The sequence below is a fragment of the Phycodurus eques genome, chromosome 1, assembly GCF_024500275.1.
Source record: "Phycodurus eques isolate BA_2022a chromosome 1, UOR_Pequ_1.1, whole genome shotgun sequence".
Classification (NCBI taxonomy): Eukaryota; Metazoa; Chordata; class Actinopteri; order Syngnathiformes; family Syngnathidae; genus Phycodurus; species Phycodurus eques.
The window spans coordinates 7,201,633-7,224,306 of NC_084525.1; the positions used below are offsets into that span (position 1 = coordinate 7,201,633).

The 22,674-nt window shown below is 39.3% G+C and overlaps 1 protein-coding gene across 1 annotated transcript in view; it reads right to left on the reverse strand.

Moving 5' to 3' along the window:
- The window catches only part of LOC133401175 (chemokine-like protein TAFA-1), a 34,950-nt gene extending 18,241 nt beyond the window's left edge, over positions 1 to 16,709 (reverse strand). Inside the window, exons 1-2 of the mRNA XM_061673853.1 lie at positions 16,381 to 16,709; positions 14,428 to 14,569 (exon numbers count right to left, since the gene is read on the reverse strand). Coding sequence (XP_061529837.1) covers positions 14,428 to 14,569 — 142 coding nt within the window. The 5' untranslated portion in view covers positions 16,381 to 16,709. The remainder of the gene's footprint in view (positions 1 to 14,427; positions 14,570 to 16,380) is intronic.
- Positions 16,710 to 22,674: the final 5,965 nt, after the last annotated feature.

The following is a 22,674-nucleotide window of genomic DNA, read 5'->3' on the forward strand; positions in this document are numbered from 1 at the left end:
TATAAGTGTTTTTTCAGAGAAGATAAGGAATGTGAGTATTGTTATATTGTCTGTCTACATGTGTTGCTACTGATTGTGTTCAAATGTCATTTGCTTGAAGGGTTGCTATGCTATTCGTAATTTGTAATTCTTTTTGTTTGATGTTTAGTTTTACTGTATACTCCATTTGGGATTTGGGATAAACAGCCCCGAAGCTTCTTCCATCCATCCATTTTCTGTACCGCTTATCCTCACTAGGGTTGTGGGCGTGCTGGAGCCTATCCCAGCTATCGTCGGGTGACACTGAACTGGTCACCAGCCAATCGCAGGGCACATATAAACAAAACAACGATTCACACTCACATTCACACCTACGGGCAATTTCGTCTTCAATCAATTTACCACACATGTTTTTGGGATGTGGGAGGAATCCGGAGTGCCCGGAGAAAACCCATGCAGGCACGGAGAGAACATGCAAACTCCACACAGGTGAGGCCGTGATTTGAACCCAGGTCCTCAGACCTGTGAGGTAAATGTGCTAACCAGTCGTCCACCGTGCCGCCCCCAAAGCCGCTTTTTATTTTTTAGTAATATAAATTATTATTATTTTTTTTATAGTGTAGTAGTTCACAATCTTCAAAACGGGTGGTTGTTGGAAAGTAAGTGGAACTGAGTTCACTTCCACCATCTTGTATTGGTATCTCAATTTCTTTCTTGCAAGTCAAACCAAAAAAAAAAAAAATCAGCCAAGCGATGTCTCATAATACTAAAAACAACTTATCTTTGTAATAACTTGAAAATTGAGATAATTTTAATTTTAGAAATAGTATCAAGAAACCATCATAAAATCATAAATCATAAAAAAATCATATCATAAAAAACCTTTTATTTTTTTTATTTTTTGCTTTGTGAGAGCAAATATTTGCGATATGAGCACTGGATGGGGACAGTGAACTCAACTCACTTCAAAACAAGCTGTCATAGTCTGTATTTTAGAGTAGATTATATTTAGTTTTGTTTCATGTGTCCCATGTTGTTCATGTCTTGTGTGCTCATTTACAACCACAATTACAATGAAGTTGGGACGTTATGTTAAACATAAATAAAAACAGACTACAATAATTTGCGAATCATGTTCAACCTATATTTAATTGAATACACTAGAAAGACAAGATATTTAGTGTTCTAACTGATAAACCTTATTGTTTTTAGCAAATAATCATTAACTTAGAATGTTATGGCTGCAACACATTCCAAAAAAGCTGGGACGGGGTCATGTTTACCACTGTGTTACATCACCTTTTCTTTTAACAACATTCAATAAACGTTTGGGAACTGAGGACACTAATTGTTGAAGCTTTGTAGGTGGAATTCTTTCCCATTCTTGCTTGATGAACAGCTTCAGCTGTACAACAGTTCGGATCTCTGTTGTCGTATTTTACGCTTCATAATGCGCCATTATAATGGGAGACAGGTCTGGACTCCAGGCAGGCCAGTCTCGTACCCACACTCTTTTACTACGAAGACACGCTGTTGTAACACGTGCAGAATGTGGTTTGGCATTGTCTTGCTGAAATAAGCAGGGGCGTCCATGAAAAAGACGTTGCTTGAATGGCAGCATATGTTTCTCCAAAACCTGTATGTACCTTTCAGCATTAGTGCCGTCACAGATGTGTAAGTTACCCATGCCATTGGCACTAACACAGCCCCATACCATCACAGATGTTGGCTTTTGAACTTTGCGTCCATAACGGTCCGGATGGTTCTTTTCCTCTTTGGCCCGGAGGACACAACGTCCACAATTTCCAAAAACAATTTTAAATGTGGACTCGTCGGACCACAGAGCACTTTTCTACTTTGCATCAGTCCATCTTAGATGAGCTCGGGCCCAGAGAAGCCGGCGGCGTTTCTAGGAGTTGTTGATAAATGGCTTTTGCTTTGCATAGTAGAGTTTGAAGTTGCACTTATGGATGTAGCACTGAATTTTATTTACTGACATTGGTTTTCTGAAGTGTTCCTAAGCCCATGTGCTGATATCCTTTATACATTGATGTTGGTTTTTGATGCAGTGGCACCTGAGGGATCGAAGCTCACAGGCATTCAATGTTGGTTTTCGGCCTTGCCGCTTATATGCAGTGGTTTCTCCAGATTCTCTGAACCTTTTGATGATATTATGGACCGTAGATGATGAAATCCCTAAATTTTGAGGAACATTGTCCTTAAACTGTTCGACTATATTGTCATGCACTTGTTCACAAAGAGGTGAACCTCGCCCCATCTTTGCTTGTGAATGACTGAGAAATTCAGGAAAGCTCCTTTTATACCCAATCATGGCACCCACTTGTTCCCAATTAGCCTGTTCACCTGTGGGATGTTCCAAACAGGTGTTTGATGAGCACTCAACTTTCTCAGTCTTTTTTGCCACCTGTCCCAGCTTTTTTGGAACGTGTTGCAGCCATAAAATTCCAAGTCAATGATTATTTGCTAAAAACAATAACGTTTATCAGTTTGAACATTAAATATCTTGTCTTTGTAGTGTAGTCAATTAAATATAGGTTGAACATGATTTGCAAATCATTGTATTCTCTTTTTATTTATGTTGAACACAACGTCCCAACTTCATTGGAATTGGAGTTGTAGTTATTGTGTCCACCTGTTCTCGTCAACTCTGCCTTGTGCAACCCATCAGCTCCCTCCAGTCCAGTTGTTCCTTGTTGTCTCATCAATTTGTTTGTATTTAGTTCCCTGCTTTAGTTCAGTCTGGGTAGCTGCATTGTCGTTTGTCGAATATTGTTGCTTGCCTCATTGTCTGTCTATTCTCTTGTCAAGTCTTGTTTTCTGGAGTTTTGAATTTAGAAAGTGTTTCTTTGTTACTTTGATTATTGATTTTTTTGGACTTTGTTAAGTTAGTATTTTGATTTTTCCATGCGCCTTGTTTTCCTTCTTTGTTTTTGAAATTACAATACTTTTTTTGTAATCGCTGCACTCCTGCCTGGCTTCTCTGCTTCTCTGCACTTGGGTCCTCCACCAAGCAAATAGTAGATACAGTGGAACCTCAATTTAACTGACCCCAATTTTACAGATTTCAGATTTAATTAGTGTCCAGCTGGAACTCAAAAGGAGCCCACTCATGCACCAGTGAGTTAAGTTTGGATAAACTTGAAAACTTTTCAAACATTTTAAACCTTTTTTTATATATTGATTCACCATAACTTTGTACTGTAATGGTGCTTTTAGGCCACGGAAAAAAGTGCTTCAATTTAACAATCATATTTAACAGATGAACCCTCCCCTCCTATTATACAGGGGCGGCATGGTAGCTGGCATCGGCGCACACCCGCAACCCGGTACAGAAAATGGATGGATGTATTATGCAACCCCCATGGGGTGAAGGGTATAGGAGAAAATGAAAAAGATGAATGAAAAAGTTATCCACTTTCATTCTAGCATGCCACCTAGAGGTTATGAAAAAGGTGTAGACTACACTTTCATTCCAATATGACAGGGGTACATATGACTGCATATATGTAGAATTGTGCTCACAAGTTTCCATACCGAGGCTGAATTTGTGAAATATTGTTTTTGTTTTTTTAAATACGACTGATGACTGAACTACAACCATCATTAATTTCTTCATGGTTATGTTTTGTTTAATGATAATGCTTTTCTGAAATGCTTGACAGTTTAATTTGAATCCCATTAAAATAAAATTAAATGTGTTTCGCCTGGTCGTTCATGTTTTCTTATAAGAATTGTACACATCTTACAAATTCTGCCTGGGTAATCAAACATATGAGCACAACTGTGTGTTTTCACATTTATTAAATAAAAGTAGGGCTGTGAATTTCAAAATAAGACCAAGTAAATAAAAAGTATTATGTGTTCAAATAAAGTGCTTAACTTCAGAATAATTATTTGAAAAAACTAACAAAATACAGACCATACTTCATGTTTTGATCAAATGGGTAGAAGCTCTATCATGCATTGTAAAAATGCATTATACATAGGTAGAAGGGTTTTCCAGAATTTTGAGGTCAACTTTGGGGGTGCGCATTATACATGCATGCACATTATACATGGGAAATTATGGTCATTCTTTACATCATAACATCATTACTGTATGTTTTTATAAAGTACAATATCAGAGTGTTATTTCTCTTTATCAAAAACACTTAACATTTATTGTCATTTTTTTTGGGAGGCTGGAACAGTTTAATGGCATTTCCATTCATTTTAAGTGGGAAAGATTATTTGAGAATAGGGTGTTTTCAGTTACGACCGTGGTCACGGAACAATTTAAACCTGTATGTCTAGGCAACACTGTACATGTATAACTCATCAGACAAGGCATTTGTCTCCGGTAGTTGGAGCCACTCTAGTATGACAACAAACAGCCACTGTGATTAAATATACATTTAGGACATAAAAAAACACGAGTGTGGAGAGTCATTGAGTAGTGAAAGTGTACCACGAGTGTGGTGATACTGACATATTGGCAATTGTGCAAATAAATTGCGCATATGGCTCTAGATTAGAACTGGAGACATGTCAGATGTACTTCCCTTGTGAGAAGTGCCATTTAACATATTTACCAGACCTCCTCTATTGTTCTCATGAAACTAAACTGTGAAACATTTTTCTCTTTGAATTTGTAAATTAGACAGGTTTCACGACACAAGGTCTTTGAATTTGCCACACTAAAAAAGTGCAGCAAGTGAAACTCACCAATGGACTAACATTTATGACAAAGAAAAAAACGAATTATGTCTCAAGTTATTTAGCCTTCTTTAAGGCTTGCACATTCTGTGTAGGGCAGACAGAGTTTGGAAAAGAAGCTGGCTAATTAATTAAGCTGTGGACAAGTGAAATTCATTTTTGCAAAAAAAGCGTTAGCCCCTACACATTGGCTGAAAAACTTCAATTAAACATGCTGTTTAAACAAATAGAAGAGCACTCTTATGAATTATTCATAAACCGAAAGACGAAACAAATGGCAAATACTGAAATATGCAGAAGCTATTTGTAACTATGAGCATACAATAATAATTAGGACACTGATCGTCCTTAGATTCATTTACTTTTAGAAGAAAACATTTTTCTTTGGGGTTTAACAAAAGGAAATCTGTGTGAAATGATCTAATAACTAGAAAAGTAGCCTACAGTATATAATACAACGCATGCGGAAGCAGCCTTGCCTCTCCTCAAAGCAGTTAAGAAAAGCCATTTTGAAAAAGCAATAATACAACTTTCTTGCGCGCTACAAAAGGGTCAGTGGTCTTGAGTCACGTCAGAGCGGCATGTGCAACAACGGCGAAACAAAGTGGATTCCATGCGGCGCTGCAGATGTGACGAGGCCTCTGGCTGAGGAGTCACGCCACTTCCCATCGGCACCACGGAAGCGGCATTGACAAAAGAGAAAGTACGGATGAGAGGAGGTCTGGGGGGGTGATGTGTGTCAAACTAATGTGCCTCCAGGATGCATTATATAAGGCTATTAAATTGTCAGTGTCTAAAACGGCGCGGGGAGGATATAACCTTTGTTTGTGACAGCCGAATATCCATTTTTCATGTCACTGTGAGCAGCCAGCAGCTTGTTTTCTTGGAGCGCACAAAACAAACGGAAAAAAATAAAATAAAATCACCATTAAACCTCATGAAAAGATGAGAGGAGGTATTTGAATGACATTTCCAATCTAGAAGTGATGAAAACTTGTCGCTAATCAATATATTTTGATGAATTGGAATAGTTTTTGGTTTTGGAAGTTGAACCAACGTCACTGGTTGTGTTGTGGCTCACTCGCCTGTCTTCATTCGTTCAGTTCCCACCCAGTGAATGTGAGTGTGAAAGGTCTCTCTGTTTTTCCGTTATTGACAGTAAACAAGTCCAGGATGAAGTCACCATTTCACATGCAGTCAGCAGGGTTTACTCCAGTTCTCTGGAACCTTGAACAGGATAAGCACTATACTCGAAAATGGATGGATGGAGGGAAACTAAACCAAAAACAAACCAAAATCCCCTGAACTCCTTTAAAATAACACATGTACACTTTGTTTAACAATACAGTGGTACCTTGAGATACAAGTTTAATTTGTTGTTAATTTGTTTGTTAACTCAAGACACTCGTATTTCAAATTATCTTTCCCAATCCAAATGAATGGAAATGCCATTAATTTGTTCCAGCCACCCCAAAAAACAAAAACAAAATTGAAATATTTTTAATAGGAGAAATGGCACCCTATAATATTATTAATATACATATGCCTGTGAGTATTGTTATATTGCCTGTCTTCATGTGTTGATGCACCATTAGTGTTAAAATGCTTAACATTTTCACTTAGATGCTATTCATTAGCACGTCTATGGCGTTTTGCATTGTCGGTTAGCATTAAGCTAAACCGATTCATCCCAATCAAACCTATGTGGTTGTTTTAAATACACATGTAATTCTCTTTGTTTTATCTTTAGTTTGACAGTAAACTTCAACTGGGAGTGGCATTAAACGGCTTGAAGTCTCTTTTTTGAAGAGCTGTTCACTGTCTGCCAAACTGCTGCGTGTTGTGAAGTGAGTTTAGTTGAGTTCACTGCCACCATACAGCGCTCATATCACAAGCCGAAACAAACAAACAAACAAAAAACAGCCGAATGACAGCGCGTATCTTGAAAAACTCGTATGTCCAGGCACCACTGGATTTACCTTAAAAATATGTCAAAAAGCATAAAATGTTTTATTGAATGGAATACTGCAGCGCTGGAAAAATGTATACTCTGTAATGAGCCGTTATTGGCTAGTCTTCTTTTCGGGAGCGGGGCTTAGCGAAATGTCCATTGTATTAACGCACTCGCAGTTCTCCACCTCGTGTGTAAGTTGGTTCATTACAGTTTTATTAACCAAAGATGTGCACTATAATTAATTACTCTACAGAGATTACATACACTAAATCGTACAAGTTGGAGTCAAACCAAAATTGCCGTTAGGCATGACGTGACGCGAGACCAAAGTAACGAGTACAAATTTCGTTTCTCTTTACACTTGCATTTTAATGAGAGCCTTACTTAAATTATTACCTATACAGTTCCTGAAGGAACATGATGGCGACAGAAGGAACGCAATAGATTAATTGGATTTCCATGATTCCCTGTGGTCACTGACTGAGAGAAAGGTGATAAAGGCTTCTTTAACAATATCACGCCCCAAAGCAATGTGAACAGAGGGCAATGTACTGCAGTCTAAGAAGGTATCACACTGAGTAAAAGATTTATCACTTTCATCTGAATAAATGATATACGTACTTACAAGTGAGTTATTTCTGCTTGTAGTCACCCGTGTTCTTTTGCTCTGCATATCTTGACTCGGTTTACGCAAACAGCAAGCTCATGGTAACAGAATGTCGGCACTGTGATGACAATAGACGACCTTTCAGGGGTGCAGGGCGTGATGCGGCAAAGCTGACATATAGCGGGAGGGTGTGCAAAGGGGGTGCAAAGCCACCTCAGGCAACTCCGGTTACTCTTTGTCCCTCCAACATAATGCACTGGCTCATGCTGAGCGTCTTGTGCGAGTAATTTCTTTTCAATTTTAGACAAGCGTATTACACTTTGCGTTGAATTTGTTGTTTAGTAATACAACTGGGAAAGACTCCAGGCTCATCACTTTGTTCCTCACAAATTTTACATTATCCATAATTTTCAAAAAAAGGCTTTTATTATGCAAGTATTATAAAGACCATTGCATTTATGGCACTTTCATGGACAAGACAAGGGACAGGATTGACACCAAATTACTAGACCAGTGGTTCTTAACCATGTTGGAGGGACTGAACCCCGCAAGCATTCACCGAACCCTTCATAAGTGTGTGGGGGGGGGGGGGATTTTTTTATATTATCTTTTTATATTTACATATTATATTTATTTTAATATTCAAAACACAGGTATATATTTTAGTAGCACACAAAATGTGTTCTAAGAACTAAATCAACAAACAAGAATTTGACACACACAAAAAAAACTCAATATTAATGTCAAATTTACCCCAAATCAGTGTGAAAAATGTGATGCCAGTAAAGCATTACAATGTGACCACGATTTTCAATAAAGAGTAATCTGTCCTGTCACTACAGTACTTCAACACTGATAATCAGGTTAATATTACTTATCATAGACAGACTCACTGTGTGTTACAATGGTGGCGGGGCTGAGTTGTCTGAGAAAACGTTAGTTTGCTGAAGTAGAATGCCTCAATGAGCAATCAGCAGAAAGGTAGACGCACAACAAACTCAGTTGGTACGTCATTTAATGACAGAAGGAAAATGACTCAGAGGTCACTACACCAAACACACCCTATAGTCAGAGTTAAACAAAAATAAACTAAACAAGCAACACAAATATAACCCGAAGAGCAGAGGTATTAATTACACACACATTAGAATGTGTGTGTAATTTTATATTTAATACTAAGGGACAACGCAAAGAACAACGATTAACATCATTTACTGTGTGCAAAAGATCTTGCTTGTGTTGCGGATGCTATTTTCGTGAGTCTTTCGTAGCTCGAATAGTAGAGTGAATTGGAGACTAAAACATGATTATATTAAGAGTGATGCAATTATTTCGAGCTGAAGTAGGCTACATAAATTTTTTTTTGTAAAAAGATTTTTCACCCGCCGCTAAAAGAGGAGATGACCCGATGCTAATTAACCTATCCGCTCCTCTAACCGGCACGGTCTACGACTGGTTTGAGCGTCTGCCTCACAGTTCTGAGGACCGGGGTTCAATCAATCAATCTGCCTGTGTGGAGTTTGCATGTTCTCCCCGTGCCTGCGTGGGTTTTCTCCAGGCACACCGGTTTCCTCCCACATCCCAAAAAACTTACATGGTAGGTTAATTGAAGACTCTAAATTGCCCGTAGGTGTGAATGTGAGTGCGGATGGTTGTTTGTTTGTATGTGCCCTGCGATTGGCTGGCAACGAGTTCAGGGTGTACCCCGCCTCCTGCCCGTTGATAACTGGGATAGGCTCCAGCACTCCCGCGACCCTTGTTAGGATAAGTGGCTCAGAAAAAGCTCCCCTAACATTTTCTGTATTTTTAAGATTTTATTGATTTATTCAGGCTAATTATTTCCTGTCGACCAGTGGTATTCCCGTACTCTGCGCTTCTTGGCAGTAAATGATGCATTTTATAGCAATGGGTGGTGCACGCCCTCTCATCTCTTGTATGTAAAAAGCTAACTAAACATTATTTTGTGTTTCTGTAGCATGGAAACTACGTCAGCAACCACCCACCCCGACGAATATTTTCCGACACGTTGTAACAAACAGTATGAGCATCTCAAGAGCTTTCCTAGCAATAAGAAGGTACGCTACGATTTGGTGACACCAAAGATTATGCCTAAGTGGCATGATCAGCTGCAGCCAATGACGATCCAAGAGGAGCGTGACGTCCCAAATCATGAGAGTGGGATGAACAAAACGGACACACACACACACATTTGATTTAACCCAGGTTAAGAACCATTGAAGTAGACCGTCCATAACAGTTACTTTTTTGTTAATATACTATGCAATGGAAGATATATAAAAAAGTAAATTATGTGCATTTTTAGTCACCACTAGTAGTCACCAGATTTTTCATTCAGACCAACCATTCGGCCAGTTTGTATTTGACTACCTGCTTTTTAAGGAAATAGTCTGATGAGCTTATTCGTTGAATCTGTTGTTTAAGTCACCTCAAGCAGAAAGTTATTTTTGCTTTGACGAGTCAATGATTTCAATATGAAAATTCTTCCTCTGGACACCATTGTGGGGTTAAGAATACAAGCCCCAAAAAGACAAACACATCCATCCAGACTGCTTTACAGATGCACAACAAACACAATATGTTCTCTTTTGTGCACCATTCATGCTTTTTGCATAAAACAATGCACACCTTATGAATTATAGGGTTGATTGCAGCACCGCCTGTATACCAGTTCGGCGGACAAAAGCTCCAAGCAGTGAGAGATTGTGAGGCAGCAAAAGTAGAGATGCAGGGTACAGGAAACAGGTCAACTTGTTGTAATCACTGACCATATACTGTATATATTTTCACAGTATAAACACACATTGTCGGATCACTGACTTGATAGATTGATTGACACAGTCATAAGACACACATGGCGCAAGTTACATGCCCACATACTGTATTAGGCCACAGCTTTCACGAATGAACACAGAAGCACTTTGTGCGTGTTGACAGATGATGAGTTACTGTACATCTGGGGTGCCCACGCCCCTGTCACAGTATAATATACAGCACCTTACAATTATATGAAAGTGTATTAAGGCCAAACTGAAATGGAAAATAAATAAATATAGTACACGAATGAAGTCAGAATCTAATAATTAAGTTGTCGTATTTTGTCAAGAGAAAAGTGGAATCTTGGAAGACTAAAGAGAGTTCCACTAAAGTAGAAATGCATTAACCCCCCCCCCCCCCCCCCCCCCCGCGCCCCCCACAATACATACAGTACAAGCATACAATACCAATTACACAACGAGACAATCATCAGGTAATGTCATTTAAAGACCCTGTAAAGTGAAAAATGTCTTCTAAATTTGACACAACACAGAAAAAGTGTGGTTTAACAACCCTGATAAATTTGAAATCGTGATGCATATAAAATGATCAGTGGCATGTTAAGCTCTCTGCTGCTGCCCGGGGTATACAGGAGAAGTGTATGCCTCCATTTGGCGATGGGGGTGAGGGGGGCAAGATTATTATAGTAAACGAAAACTAACAAAATAACTAAAACTAAAATTTAAAAATAATTTCAGTTAACAAAATAAAATAAAAATGAAAATGTTTTTTCAAAAAATGATAGTGAGGTGGATTTTTTCGCCTGTGGTTTCCGAGTTGGAGGTCACCCGGGAGAACTCCGACGTCAGTTGGGCATGGGATGAATGAAGACTTCGAGACACATCTATTTTGGTATGACCATATGGAACAAGGATGGTCGAACGGTCGTTTGGGTATTGTAATTATTTTACTGTGCTGTGTGTCTCCTAGAAATGGCATCATCGGGCAGCAGCTAATAAAAAGGCGCTCCTCGATTACGTCGCATTTAGCTCGCTGCTGGTCGACTGACAGATTTGATATTGCTCCCCTTCGAGTGTCACTCAACTCAGCCCAAAACACAACGCAAGGTAATAAACAAGTGCTCTCCTTTTTGGTTCTTGTATGAACAAAGAGTACATAGTACAACCAGGCTTAAGTTTCAGCTAAATAAACCGCGAACATATTTTCATCTGTCTGTCTGTCTGTCTTTCTGTCTGTCTGATCTTGACACAAATGTGAAAGGCCAGTTAAAAAGTTTGCAAATTCGCAGCAAGGGAAGGAAAACATGCAAGTAGAGAACTTCAATTCGAGGCACATTCTAGCTCCACCTCTAAAATGTATCTTTCCTAGATGCCACAATTTTCAGAACAGCTCGTTATTGTTATTTAAACTCCCAAGTGAGGAGGTGAAACCGGGAAACGAACCCACTGCCAAGAGGAGCCCCGGAAGCCCGTTAGCTTGCGAGCTAGCTGGTGGCTAGCACTGCTCATCGTGATTCAGTGGGATATACTGTAGTCCAGCTACCGGAGGCCTTAAGTGGGTATATTTTCACAGTTCAAACATGTAGGGGAGTGTAGGAAGAAGGAAGTTGTGTAGTTTCTGCGCATTTAGCAGACATGCCCACAGCGTTTGAGAGCAGAGACAATTGGTTGATTTTTTTCATGATTTTGGCAATTTAAAAAAAAAAATTATCTAAACTAATCAGGAGAAGCTTCATCAAGCAACAAGACAATGACCCAAAACACACTGCCAACACAACACAAGACTTCATCAGGGGAGAAAATGGAAGGTCTTAGACTGGCCAAGTCACTCACCGGACCTTAATGCAATAGAGCATGCATTTTACCTCCTGAAGAGGAGACTGAAGGGAGAAACCCCCAGAAACAAACAAGAACAGAAAGAGGCTTCAGTAAAGGCCTGGAAAAGCATTTCAAATGAAGAATGCAACCGTCTGATGAAGTGAATGGGTCACAGGCTTGATGCAGTTATTCCAAGTGTGGGGTTATGCCACAAATTATTAAATGTTATTCACTTTAAGTTAATTTAATCATGTCTGTTCCAATACTTTTGCTCACTTGAAAAGTGGATGGCTTCAAACAAAAGGTGCTCTGTCCTGAGTTGTTTAACACATCTAGATGTAAATACCAGGAAATTAAAGCTGGAATTCTGAACTTTTGTCGAATATTGTCTGAAACCCAAATGTCTTTGATGTACAAAAAAAAACAAAGAAATGGAACTTGCCGTTCCAATACTTTTGGGGGGGTGTTTTGGCAAATCTTTTTCTGACAGAATAAGTAACGAAGCAATCTTGTCTTGGTTTTTATTATAAAAAAGAAAGAAAAGTCTTTGCAAAGAGAGGAAAAGGTACAACTCGTCATGAGTTGTTACCCCTTACTGAAGTGCAAGCAAAAAAATACCTTCGTTATATAGAAGTGAGAGAGTCGGAGAAGAAAAGGAAAGAAAGCAATTATCTTTGTCCTGCTGCCCTCAACTTATCGAAAAACAGCTAATAGTCACAACATGGCCAAAACAATGGAACAATAAAACGTGAAGGTTGCATAAACCTTTGGTATATATGAAATATGACATTTTCCAACTCAGGGGACTGTAGGATTGGATTCTTAGAAGGTATTTTTTGGGTTGCTAAGATGCTCAAGAACGCAAGCAAAGGGTCTAAATACGGCCATGTCACAGTATATCCTCAAAGCGATTGACTCAATTTTTTTTAAACATCTCACGGAGCTAAATTTCTATTGGAGTAGACACAAGTGGTCCCTCGTCCTGTGTAATCTCGATTTCCTCGAGTAATACCAGTCGTGTTGAATTTATGGCATTTGGCCAGCTTTAATGATTGGCCCAGTGGTCTCCATCCACTGGCCTCCTTGCCACCAATTCGTGACCCGTCAACCCCAATCCTCCCACCAATCCAACAGGCGCACAACACGGACTGCAGAACAAATGTCTCAGTGTCAGGATCAATCTGAACGGGCAGCCTATCCTGTGCTCATAAAACTGGCATCTCATTTATCCAAGAGTGAGGACTGGCCACTCCATGCTAAATGGAATGACAGCATATTTCAACATTTAGTGGCAGAGGGCCCGAATGAATCTAAATTGTTCTTCTGACGCAATGAACCATCCCCCCCACCCACAATGTTTTTTTTCCCATGAAATGTGAGCGATGAAATGCAAAGTACAATGAGAGGAAGACACACGCTCCTTTTGAAGTGGTGACGCCTTCCTCTCTGTCAAATCCGGAGGTGGTAAATATATTTCCACACCTCCACGTCTGCTGAAAACAAAAGTTCAACTACAGTGGTTCGGTCATTTTCTATTCAATTTAATTTCACAAAGTGTGCTGTCGCTATTGCTGAGCAAATTGAGTGGAGGCAATGTAGCATGAATATCAGCTGCAGACTCAAGGAGAAAATTGCACAATGTACTGAATATTTGAGGGATTCTCACTAAGCAACTGAATCCAATTAAGGTTCAACATTAATGAAGAACAAGCAAGTGGAAAATGTGTCTTCACAAACAACATCACCTAACATAGAATTTTAATCCCAACAAATCTAACAATCATTTCCAGGCATTAATTGAATTCTTAAAAACTAAATTCTAGATATTTCCACATTTGATTCCAGTCATTATATCTTAGGAAGGTGTAATGATTGATTTAGTTTATCTTTATATGCTTTAAAAAGCCTAAAAGCCATTTAGAATGATTCTTTCTCAGTAAAACAAACTGGAGGAATAAGGTAAATTGCAGTTTCCCCCCCTCCAGAATGACTGTAACCACAGCAACCAAACCTCCAGTGCTTGTCTACTAACCACGTTTTCCTCCCCAATCACTATGATAACAAGGTGTGAAAATATTTCATGAACAATAATAACCTAGGAGGAGTGGTTTCCTGAAGGCCCTTGTAGTATCAGAACTACACAGCAGGAAGCAGGAGTGATCATGGAATTAAAATTATGAAGAAAAAAAATTGCTGTGAAAATAAATAACATTTTAAAGAACCTCCTCCAACTGCCAAGTTGGAAAGCATCTTTAGACATGAGATGCGACCATGGGACTGTCCTTGGCAAGTGCGGTTTCATGCTGCGATAGATACATTGAAACATATTAGAATACCTACTTTGATTTGTTGCAAGGTTAAAAAATGTGATTTCCAGTCGAGACAGCGAAACGAACTTGGAGGAAATCGAAGTCACTCCCTGCGAGCCCGTGACAGTCTAATTAAACGCGGGGAGCCAAACCAGTTACAAAGGCTGCAACTCTTGTACAATAATCACGTGAGAAGATATTTTCTGCTGCTTTGGAGCCTTCGCTGAAGTGGGAATGAAAAGGGCTCACCGATCATGTGGATGGTGGTACGCCCGGGCCTCGTCCCGTGGTGCTGCTGTATGGTGTCGTAGAAAGTGGCCTGACACAGCTGAATGGCCGTCACGCTGACCCAGAGGCACAGGAAGAGCAGCCAGGACATGACAGGACACATCTGCTGAGGATCATGTTCACAAGCTGTGACGTCAGCGAACATACATACGCACACTCCCATGTGAACAAAAATTTATTGAAAATCTCTTCTATAAGCAGCAGGAAGGCATACTGACAATTGTCTATTTTCTGTTGGCTTGTGAAGTGTCATTTACTTAAGCCAGAGTGCTCAATATACTCTGATAGGGAAGCTGAGTGGTGTAATGTTAGGTATAATTACGCTTACTCTCCAATCCTTATGCCAAATAAAGGCTCAGTATTATTAAAAACAATGCTTTTGGGTAGGCAGTTGGTGGCACTGGCCTGGCATGCAAAACCCTAACCCTAACCCTGTCAGTTGTTTGTGCAGCTCCATGCAAGCAAACAGTAAACCTTTGGACAAAGTTGTTGTCTGTATGTGAAGTTTTTAAAACATGCAAAGAAACAAAAATTACATCATTTGAATATAGTCTCTGCCCTCCTGCTGTGAAGAATTGTTCATTCCTTGAAGCGTTGTGGCTTACTAAAGCACTGAATAACGTTTGGGGTTTTTGTTCTGAATGCGAGAACTAAACCAAAATGGTACTCACAGTTCTGGAAGAACACATGCTGATTGGAGTCATGAAATCCTGACAATTTTAGAATCACAGCTATAAGCTTTTGTTCAAAAGTAGACTTGATGTCTGGAGAAAAAGCTTTTTAATTTTTTTTTAAAATTATTATTATTATTATTTTTCTGTTACTTATAAAGATGTAATCACCATATCCAATGACAGGCTAACTTCAGGCAGAAGAAAGTACAATTGACTAAGATGTGTTGAGAGAAACATTGTCTGCAAAGTTTGGACAAGGCAACTCTGAACCTTAGCACCAATGCCAGTGATAAACTTGAGGTGTTCACCAATATTAGATCACTAAAGTCCAGGGTAGCCATAGCAATAGCAAAGACACTTTTTTTTTTTTTTTTACAGCTGCATTTCCACATTATGTTGCTTTAATCACCATGAGGAGCATTAAACTGGCGTGTCTTCTTCGTTTGCCCTGTGTTCTTCCAGAGCGAGGCGGCTGCAAATGTGAAGCGATCCCCGGGGATTTGTCTTTTTTTTTTTTTTTTTTCTCCCTGTGCAGCAGAGATTTCCCCTGACAGACTGATTCCCATCTCCTCCTAAGGAGTGTCCCCTGCCTCCAAACCAAACTCCAACTTAAAGAAAGACACGATTTAACTCGCAGACAGCTGCTGATTCTTTTCTGTGTCTGTCAGAACAATGTGACAGTGACACAGCAGAAATAGGAATCAAAAAGCTGTCGCACTGCATTGTTTAGAGAGAGAGGAAAAAGAGAAATAAGAGAATATAACAACGGCAGCAGGTTTTTTTCCCATTTCTTTTCTGGTGAAAGGAGAAGGACTTCATTCGAGTGACGTTCAAGCTCTTACATTTTTATCCTCTCTAACAACCTGGCATCACGAATTAAATTCATCTGCGCGTTCAAAGTTGGTTCCACCACCTGCTCATTATATTCAAAAGACCTGCAGTGTTTGCATACAATAGGATTGAATTGAACTTTTTGCTCATTTTCAACTTTTATCATGAAAGTAAATGTTAATGGTGACTATATTTGAGGCATGTGTTCATGGCTAGAAGAAGCAGCTCATACCACAATGTTTTTTGTCCCCCCCCCCTGTCTGTATCTCGAGACACCTGACTGTTTGAATAAGCATTACTAAATACAGTTTGCATCAAAAGTGACATTTTTCTACATTTTCCCCGCCATCGAAACAAATGAAGCTGCTATCTTTATTACTTTACAGTGAGGAGTAAAGGAGCATCTGACCTGAGCAACTCGTCCACGATGATATAAATGTTTCAACAAAATGGCATAAATCCATCCATGATGCCACTCATGCTGATCCCATCAGGAGGAGAAAACTCCACTCACTCTTCCTCCACTCTTTAACTGCAACAGTCCGGTGACTCAGAAAGAAGCAGAGAGCAGAGACGTACAGTTCTTTCAAGTCCACCTCACAAATACCACTGCTGCCCCTTCAGGAGTGGCTCCCGCTGAATCTGTCTGTCCATTTGCATGTGTCGGCACGTACGGCGAGCTCCTTGTTCGAGTGTAGTGGAATCTCTCCTCTTCTCACTGTCTGCATCCTTCCAGTAAGAGTGAGCGGCTCTAACTGACTCCGAGTCCCCCCCCCCCCGCCCCCACCACCACCACCACCACCGCCTCAGCCAGCACCAAGACAAAAAAAAAATTCTCGTGCAGCCGGGCTGACTCTGAAGGCACTTACGCACGCCTTAAAAGACTTCAAGACTGCCTCTGGATTAGATACCATGGCGTGGGACTGCAGCACCTGATCAGATGCAAATGAGGGAAACTGGCAGCACGCACCTACATGATTAACAACCATTTACATACTGACGGAATTACCTGGGGCGGCATTTGTTTCTCCTCGCGCATGCAGCTGCCCCACATAATTACAACGCATCCCTGTGGACAGTGGATCTCCCTTAAGGAAAATTTAAATGAAATATGGAAATATTAGAAATGTACGTGTCTTTAGGAGAAACTAATTCATAGAAGAAACATTGGTGGTGTTGTGGTTCACATTGAGTTCTGTCATGTGTCTCTTTTTGCACTTTGTGAACTCAGGGACATGCGACATGACCAGGAGAAGCAAAGCAGAGGTATCCCGTTGAGGTCATTTTTGGAGTGACATTTTTTTTAATGAGGATTTTCTGGTCTGCACACGCATGTTCAAATGCCAGGTTTGTGTGATAAAACAATGAATGAGCTGAAGCTGTTTAATGCTCTTTTGGGTGAGTCCAGTCAGAAAGACCATTACAACAGTCAAGTCTACTTGAGATAAATGCATGGATGAGCTTCTCCTGGTCTGCTTGGCACATGCAAGCCTTCACTCTGGATATGTTCTTCAGATGGTAGAAGGCAATTTTAGTCATTGATTTGATATGACTGTTGAAAGTCAGGTCTAAAGCTATTAGTACACCAAAGTTTCGGACTTGGTCTTTGGTTTTTAAAGAGAGTGACTCCAGGTATTTACTAACAGCAAATCCTCTTTTCTTTATTGCCAAAAACAATTAACTCAGTTTTGTTGTGATTTAATTGAATTTTTTTTTGGCTCATCCAGTTATTTATCTTTTTTAAACAGTGACACAACACCTCAATTGAACTGTAGTCATTTGGAGACGCTGCTAAATATAACTGTGTGTCATCTGCATAGCTACGATAGTCAACATTAAAGTTCTGAAGAATTTGACCCAAGGGTAGCATATACAGGCTGAACAGGAAGGGTCTAAGAACTGACCCTTGAGGGACCCCATAGGTCACAGGTGTCAAACTCAAGGGCTGTAGGCCAAATCCGGCCCGGCACATCCTTCCATGATTCAATATTTCAAGCACTTTTTGCTTACCAAACCCCTCTTTACAGGAACTCGAACAATAGCTGAACAAACTATTATCCTCTAAATTTGATTTAAAATCTAGTTATCCATAATTTTTTGGTGTCTATGTAATAATATGACGAAACATTTATATGGTTTAATGGCCCCCTGAGAGAAACCGTAACTACAATGTGGCCCGTGATAAAAATGAGTTTGACACCCCACCCAAAGGTCATTGCCATTCGATGAGATTGAACACTTCCAATGGTTACAAAATAACTCCTGACACTCCACAAGTGTCTGATCATTACAATGTTTTTCACCATCTGTAACCTATAACCTGTACAATATTTGTAATTTAAAAAATTTTTTTTTTTTTTTATCTTTCAAAAAGGGGAAGTAAAAAATAACTAAGATAATGTGGTTGCACAAGTGTGCATATCCACTTGTAATTGGGATTGGACTGTATTCAGAAGTAACCAATCAAATTCAAACTCAGTTTAAATGGTAGTAAGCACAAGCCTGCTGCCATTTTAAAATGCCTCTGATTTACCCCAAGTCCAGCTGTTCTAGGAGACTTTTCCTGGCATTATTATTATTATTATGATTATTGTTATTATTTTGCTTTCTAGCAGAAGCCTGACAGTTTTGTGCTGACACTAACTGCTTTTTTAAACTGTTCATAATTCCCTCCATCTTGTCTAAGGCTTTATTTCCAATTGAAGAAAAACAGCTCCAAACATGATGCTGCCACCAGGCTTCAGGTAGATATGGTGTCCTTTTGGTGATGAGCGTTGTCGTGTTTGCGCCAAAGATACAATTTGGAATTATGGCCCAAAAAAAAAAAAAAAGATTTAATTAAAAATTGCCTTTGTTGACAATGGACCATAAAATTTCATTTCCCCATGTATTTAGGAGATTATGGGCCAATGAAACAAAGGTCAAACGATAGCAGTCAGTGTTACCACAAAGGCTTCAGGCACCTGCTAGAAAGAATAAAAAAAAAAGAAAAACCCAGAAAAGCATAGAAATACCTTCTAGAATAGCTAAAGTATTTGGTCTGGTTAATTAGAGGCAGTTCAAATGGCGGCAGGTGTGTGCCAACTCCTATTTAAACTTTGACTTTAAATGGCATTTATTAGTTCTGAAGACAGCCACATCCCAGTTATAAGAGGGCACACGTGTAACCACATTATTTGAGTTGTTTATATTTACTTCGCCTCTCAGAAATAGTTTTTAAAATGTTTTAAAAGTTGTGCAGGTTTTAGGTCATATTAATACTGTAAAAAGGTTTAAAATAACTTATCTTGGTCTATATTTTTATCACCAAAAATGGCATTTGAACAGGGGTCTGTACACTTTATATCCAATGCAACGCACCTAAACGGTTGGTGCACTACGTTTTTTTTTACCCCTATATAAAAACACCAAAGCCATTAGCAAAATCAAGGTGGGAAAAAAGTTAGTTAATTGGAGGAAATATTCGCTGTGTGGGTAAACAGCTCTATCCTCCCCATTTCTCAGCATGTGATGATTAGTTGTTGTTGTTTTTTATCTGTGTCTGGCATGCCCAATATTGGCAAAGGTCCGAACCTGCACACCGCAATCTCTATGACGTAAAGACTTTTCATTATGATTCTTGAAGCCAGCACATTCCCAGCTGAGGAAGGAGTGAAGTAAGCAGGAAGACACAGGAAGCAACATAGCCTTAACCTCAGAGGCTTTGGATGAGACACCTGGGTGCAGGAGAGATTTAGCACTTCGAGAGGAGGAAGCAAAATACTATGAATTGTTGAGTTCTTCTGAGCGGAACAATGAGCTCTTAAGATGGGGTGGGCACGTGAGTAGAAATAGCTCCACAGAGATACGGTACATCATGAGCCCTGCAGCCAAGTTTGTCGGAATTTGTCCAGTATTTAAGGGAAACATGAGGCTTAAACGGTTGGAAACATTCAGTACGTTGACATCAGACTATTTTGATGTTCTCTCCTGAACCAATTTTGAACCAATTTGTTGACTAGTCGCGACTTTACTTTACTATCCCTATCATGTGTTGGAGATAGCCAGTACGTACGACGTCAGGTTCAGCCTGGTCCACATATAAGGATTTTTCAAATCTTAAGAGATTGTTTTATCTGTCAGAGGCCCCGCACAGAAAGATAAAAAAAATCATGCATTTAACAGTTTTTGTCGTATGTGTTGAGCTCCGATAATCTCAACACAGAAAAACCACACACGTAAAAATTCTGTTCCGCCGCCTATTTTGAAATCTCACGTGATCACACGTGATCTCTCAAAAATAAAGAAACTTCTTGCCATCTGGGGAACCCACTTTTATACAAAAAAACCAACATTTTATTCATCGCCGCTTCGTTGCTGGGCAGTCAGGAGGCTTCTGTGATTGGCTACATTCCATTTCTCGTCAGAATTCACAGCGTCATGACTCGGGGAGATGTCTTCCTGACTACAAAAAATCTTTAGTTGTTCAACCCCTATTCCCTGCACATCTCTGTAAAGCTCCCGTGTTCATGCACTGGGTGCATTTCCATCTTTTGAACAAACTAGTACCATTTGTCTGCTGCTGCAATGCTAAGTGACAATGATGCAAATCTGAGCTTGTTTAGCTGTGGATATTCAAAAATACAGATGTGGGTGTAAGAGAGGGATCATTATACATATATCATTATCTCTTTACAACTCTTAATACTTTTTTTTTTTTTTTAACAATGGAGGTCTACCTTGGTACAATACTTGGTATCAATACTTTTCCACACTTTTACTGCAAAGGTCCTGATGTAGATATTGGATGCTGATCAAAAGTAAAGTGGTATGAAACGGGATTAAATAGATTTGAATGGCGTACTTTGATATTGTGCTTTAATTCAGTTGTGCAGGGCATTATTTTAAATGCAACAATAAATTATGCTCATGACGTCTATAGTGTTGAGTATGTGTATTCTTAATACAGTTTGATTAAACGAATATACTACGGTACATGTTGTGGATGCTCTTCACATTCACCTATAATATTTTCTATTGTGAAACCTACTTTCATCAGGGTAACGAGAGACACCGGTTGTTTGTTTATAGTTTTATTTTAGTCAATTGTCATGGTCTCATGAAATACAGATTGATATATCCTGTCTGTTTCCATTTATTCATTGATCCATCCATTTTCTCTGCTCTCTCTCTCTTTCTCTCTCTCACTCTCTCTCTCTAGCTACTGGTCCCCAGACAATTGCAGGGCAGTTTATTTTTATTCAATAGTGAAGAGAAAAGAGTTGGCGTTAAATGCTCCTGTTTGACATATGGGTAGGTGGATTTGCTCTGCCACCATGTCGCTTTAAAACGTTTCATAGATTTTCCAAACTTTTTAATTACACTATGTTTCCTTCCATCTATATACCAGTACTGAGAAATATTAACTTGAAATGATGTAGCCCAGAGAAATATATTATTGCCGTGTCTGTACACGCAGCGCTTCTTTTCTTCTCTCTAAAATGTTATCGGCTCATCCTTGGCCCTCTCAGTCTCGCAATGGAGACCCAAATCTTTGTGTGGTAATTTCTTTCATCTTTATAACAAACAAACAAACAAAAAAAGAACAAAATAACTACAAATGTCGACCACTATGGAGGATCTTTAAAAAAAAAAAAAAACACTTAAATACTATGCAAAAATACTTCAAATAATTCAGATAATATTTTAATCTTTTGTTAAGGGACTCAAAATATGCAGCAACATTTCAAACCAAAATTAGCTTAAGTATTATGTACTTTTACTTTTCCTCTTCCACTAAAATGTCCTTGCACTGATGGATTCCATTTTCCATAATGGGAAAGACAAAGGTACCAAAGCCCCACCACTTTCCAGTTGGTAGCATTGAAAAGCCCTAAATGTCCTGCCCTCTGAAGATGGCAAAAGAAGTTCCCTCAGTAGTATGCAGTGGGTGGAAGATATTCAAGTTCAAAATGTCCAGCAGAGGACGCATTTAAACGATTAGTAAGGATAAGTGCCATAGAAAATGGGTGGATGGACAGATAGATGAACAGACAGATGGATGAATGGTTCCAATTAAAGTAATCCAATAGGTCGGTTTTATTTAGTGCATGTAAACTAACTGACTGTTTAATGTCCCTGTCCCCAAATAATTCACAATTAGCAGTGATTGAAATGAATTGAAAACAACATATCTTTTACATCATTGACAAAAAGCTTGCAGAGATCTGACATTTGACTTCAAGCATCTTATCATTCAAACTTCGTACGTTTCTTACAGAGGGAATCCCTGCTCAGGTGAAATAAATATTCCTCGTGACTTGCTAAGCACTCTCATATCACTCCACAACATCAATGTTCAATTGAAATGTGCATTTTTGCACTAAAATGAAATGGAGGCAAACCTAATGCCTTTCTCATAAACACCAGTCCAACTCGTCTTTTGTGAGGGATTGTGAACCACCCACATAAAAACGCAAAGGCCTGCCTGTCTATCATCCTTGCTGCGCAGCAAACCAATCACAAATATTTTTCTGACCTGCAGACCACCGATTTCTGCCTGAAAAATGTTCGTGCACTGCTGATTCAATGAACCTTTCCCTGAATGCTTCTGACGGCAGCTCTCTGAAAAGCAAAGAAAAAACCTTTTTTTTACAGCCATAGTGTTCACAGATGTCTCATAATTTTCAAATGGGCAGTACAGATACGTGCAAACACAAAGCCC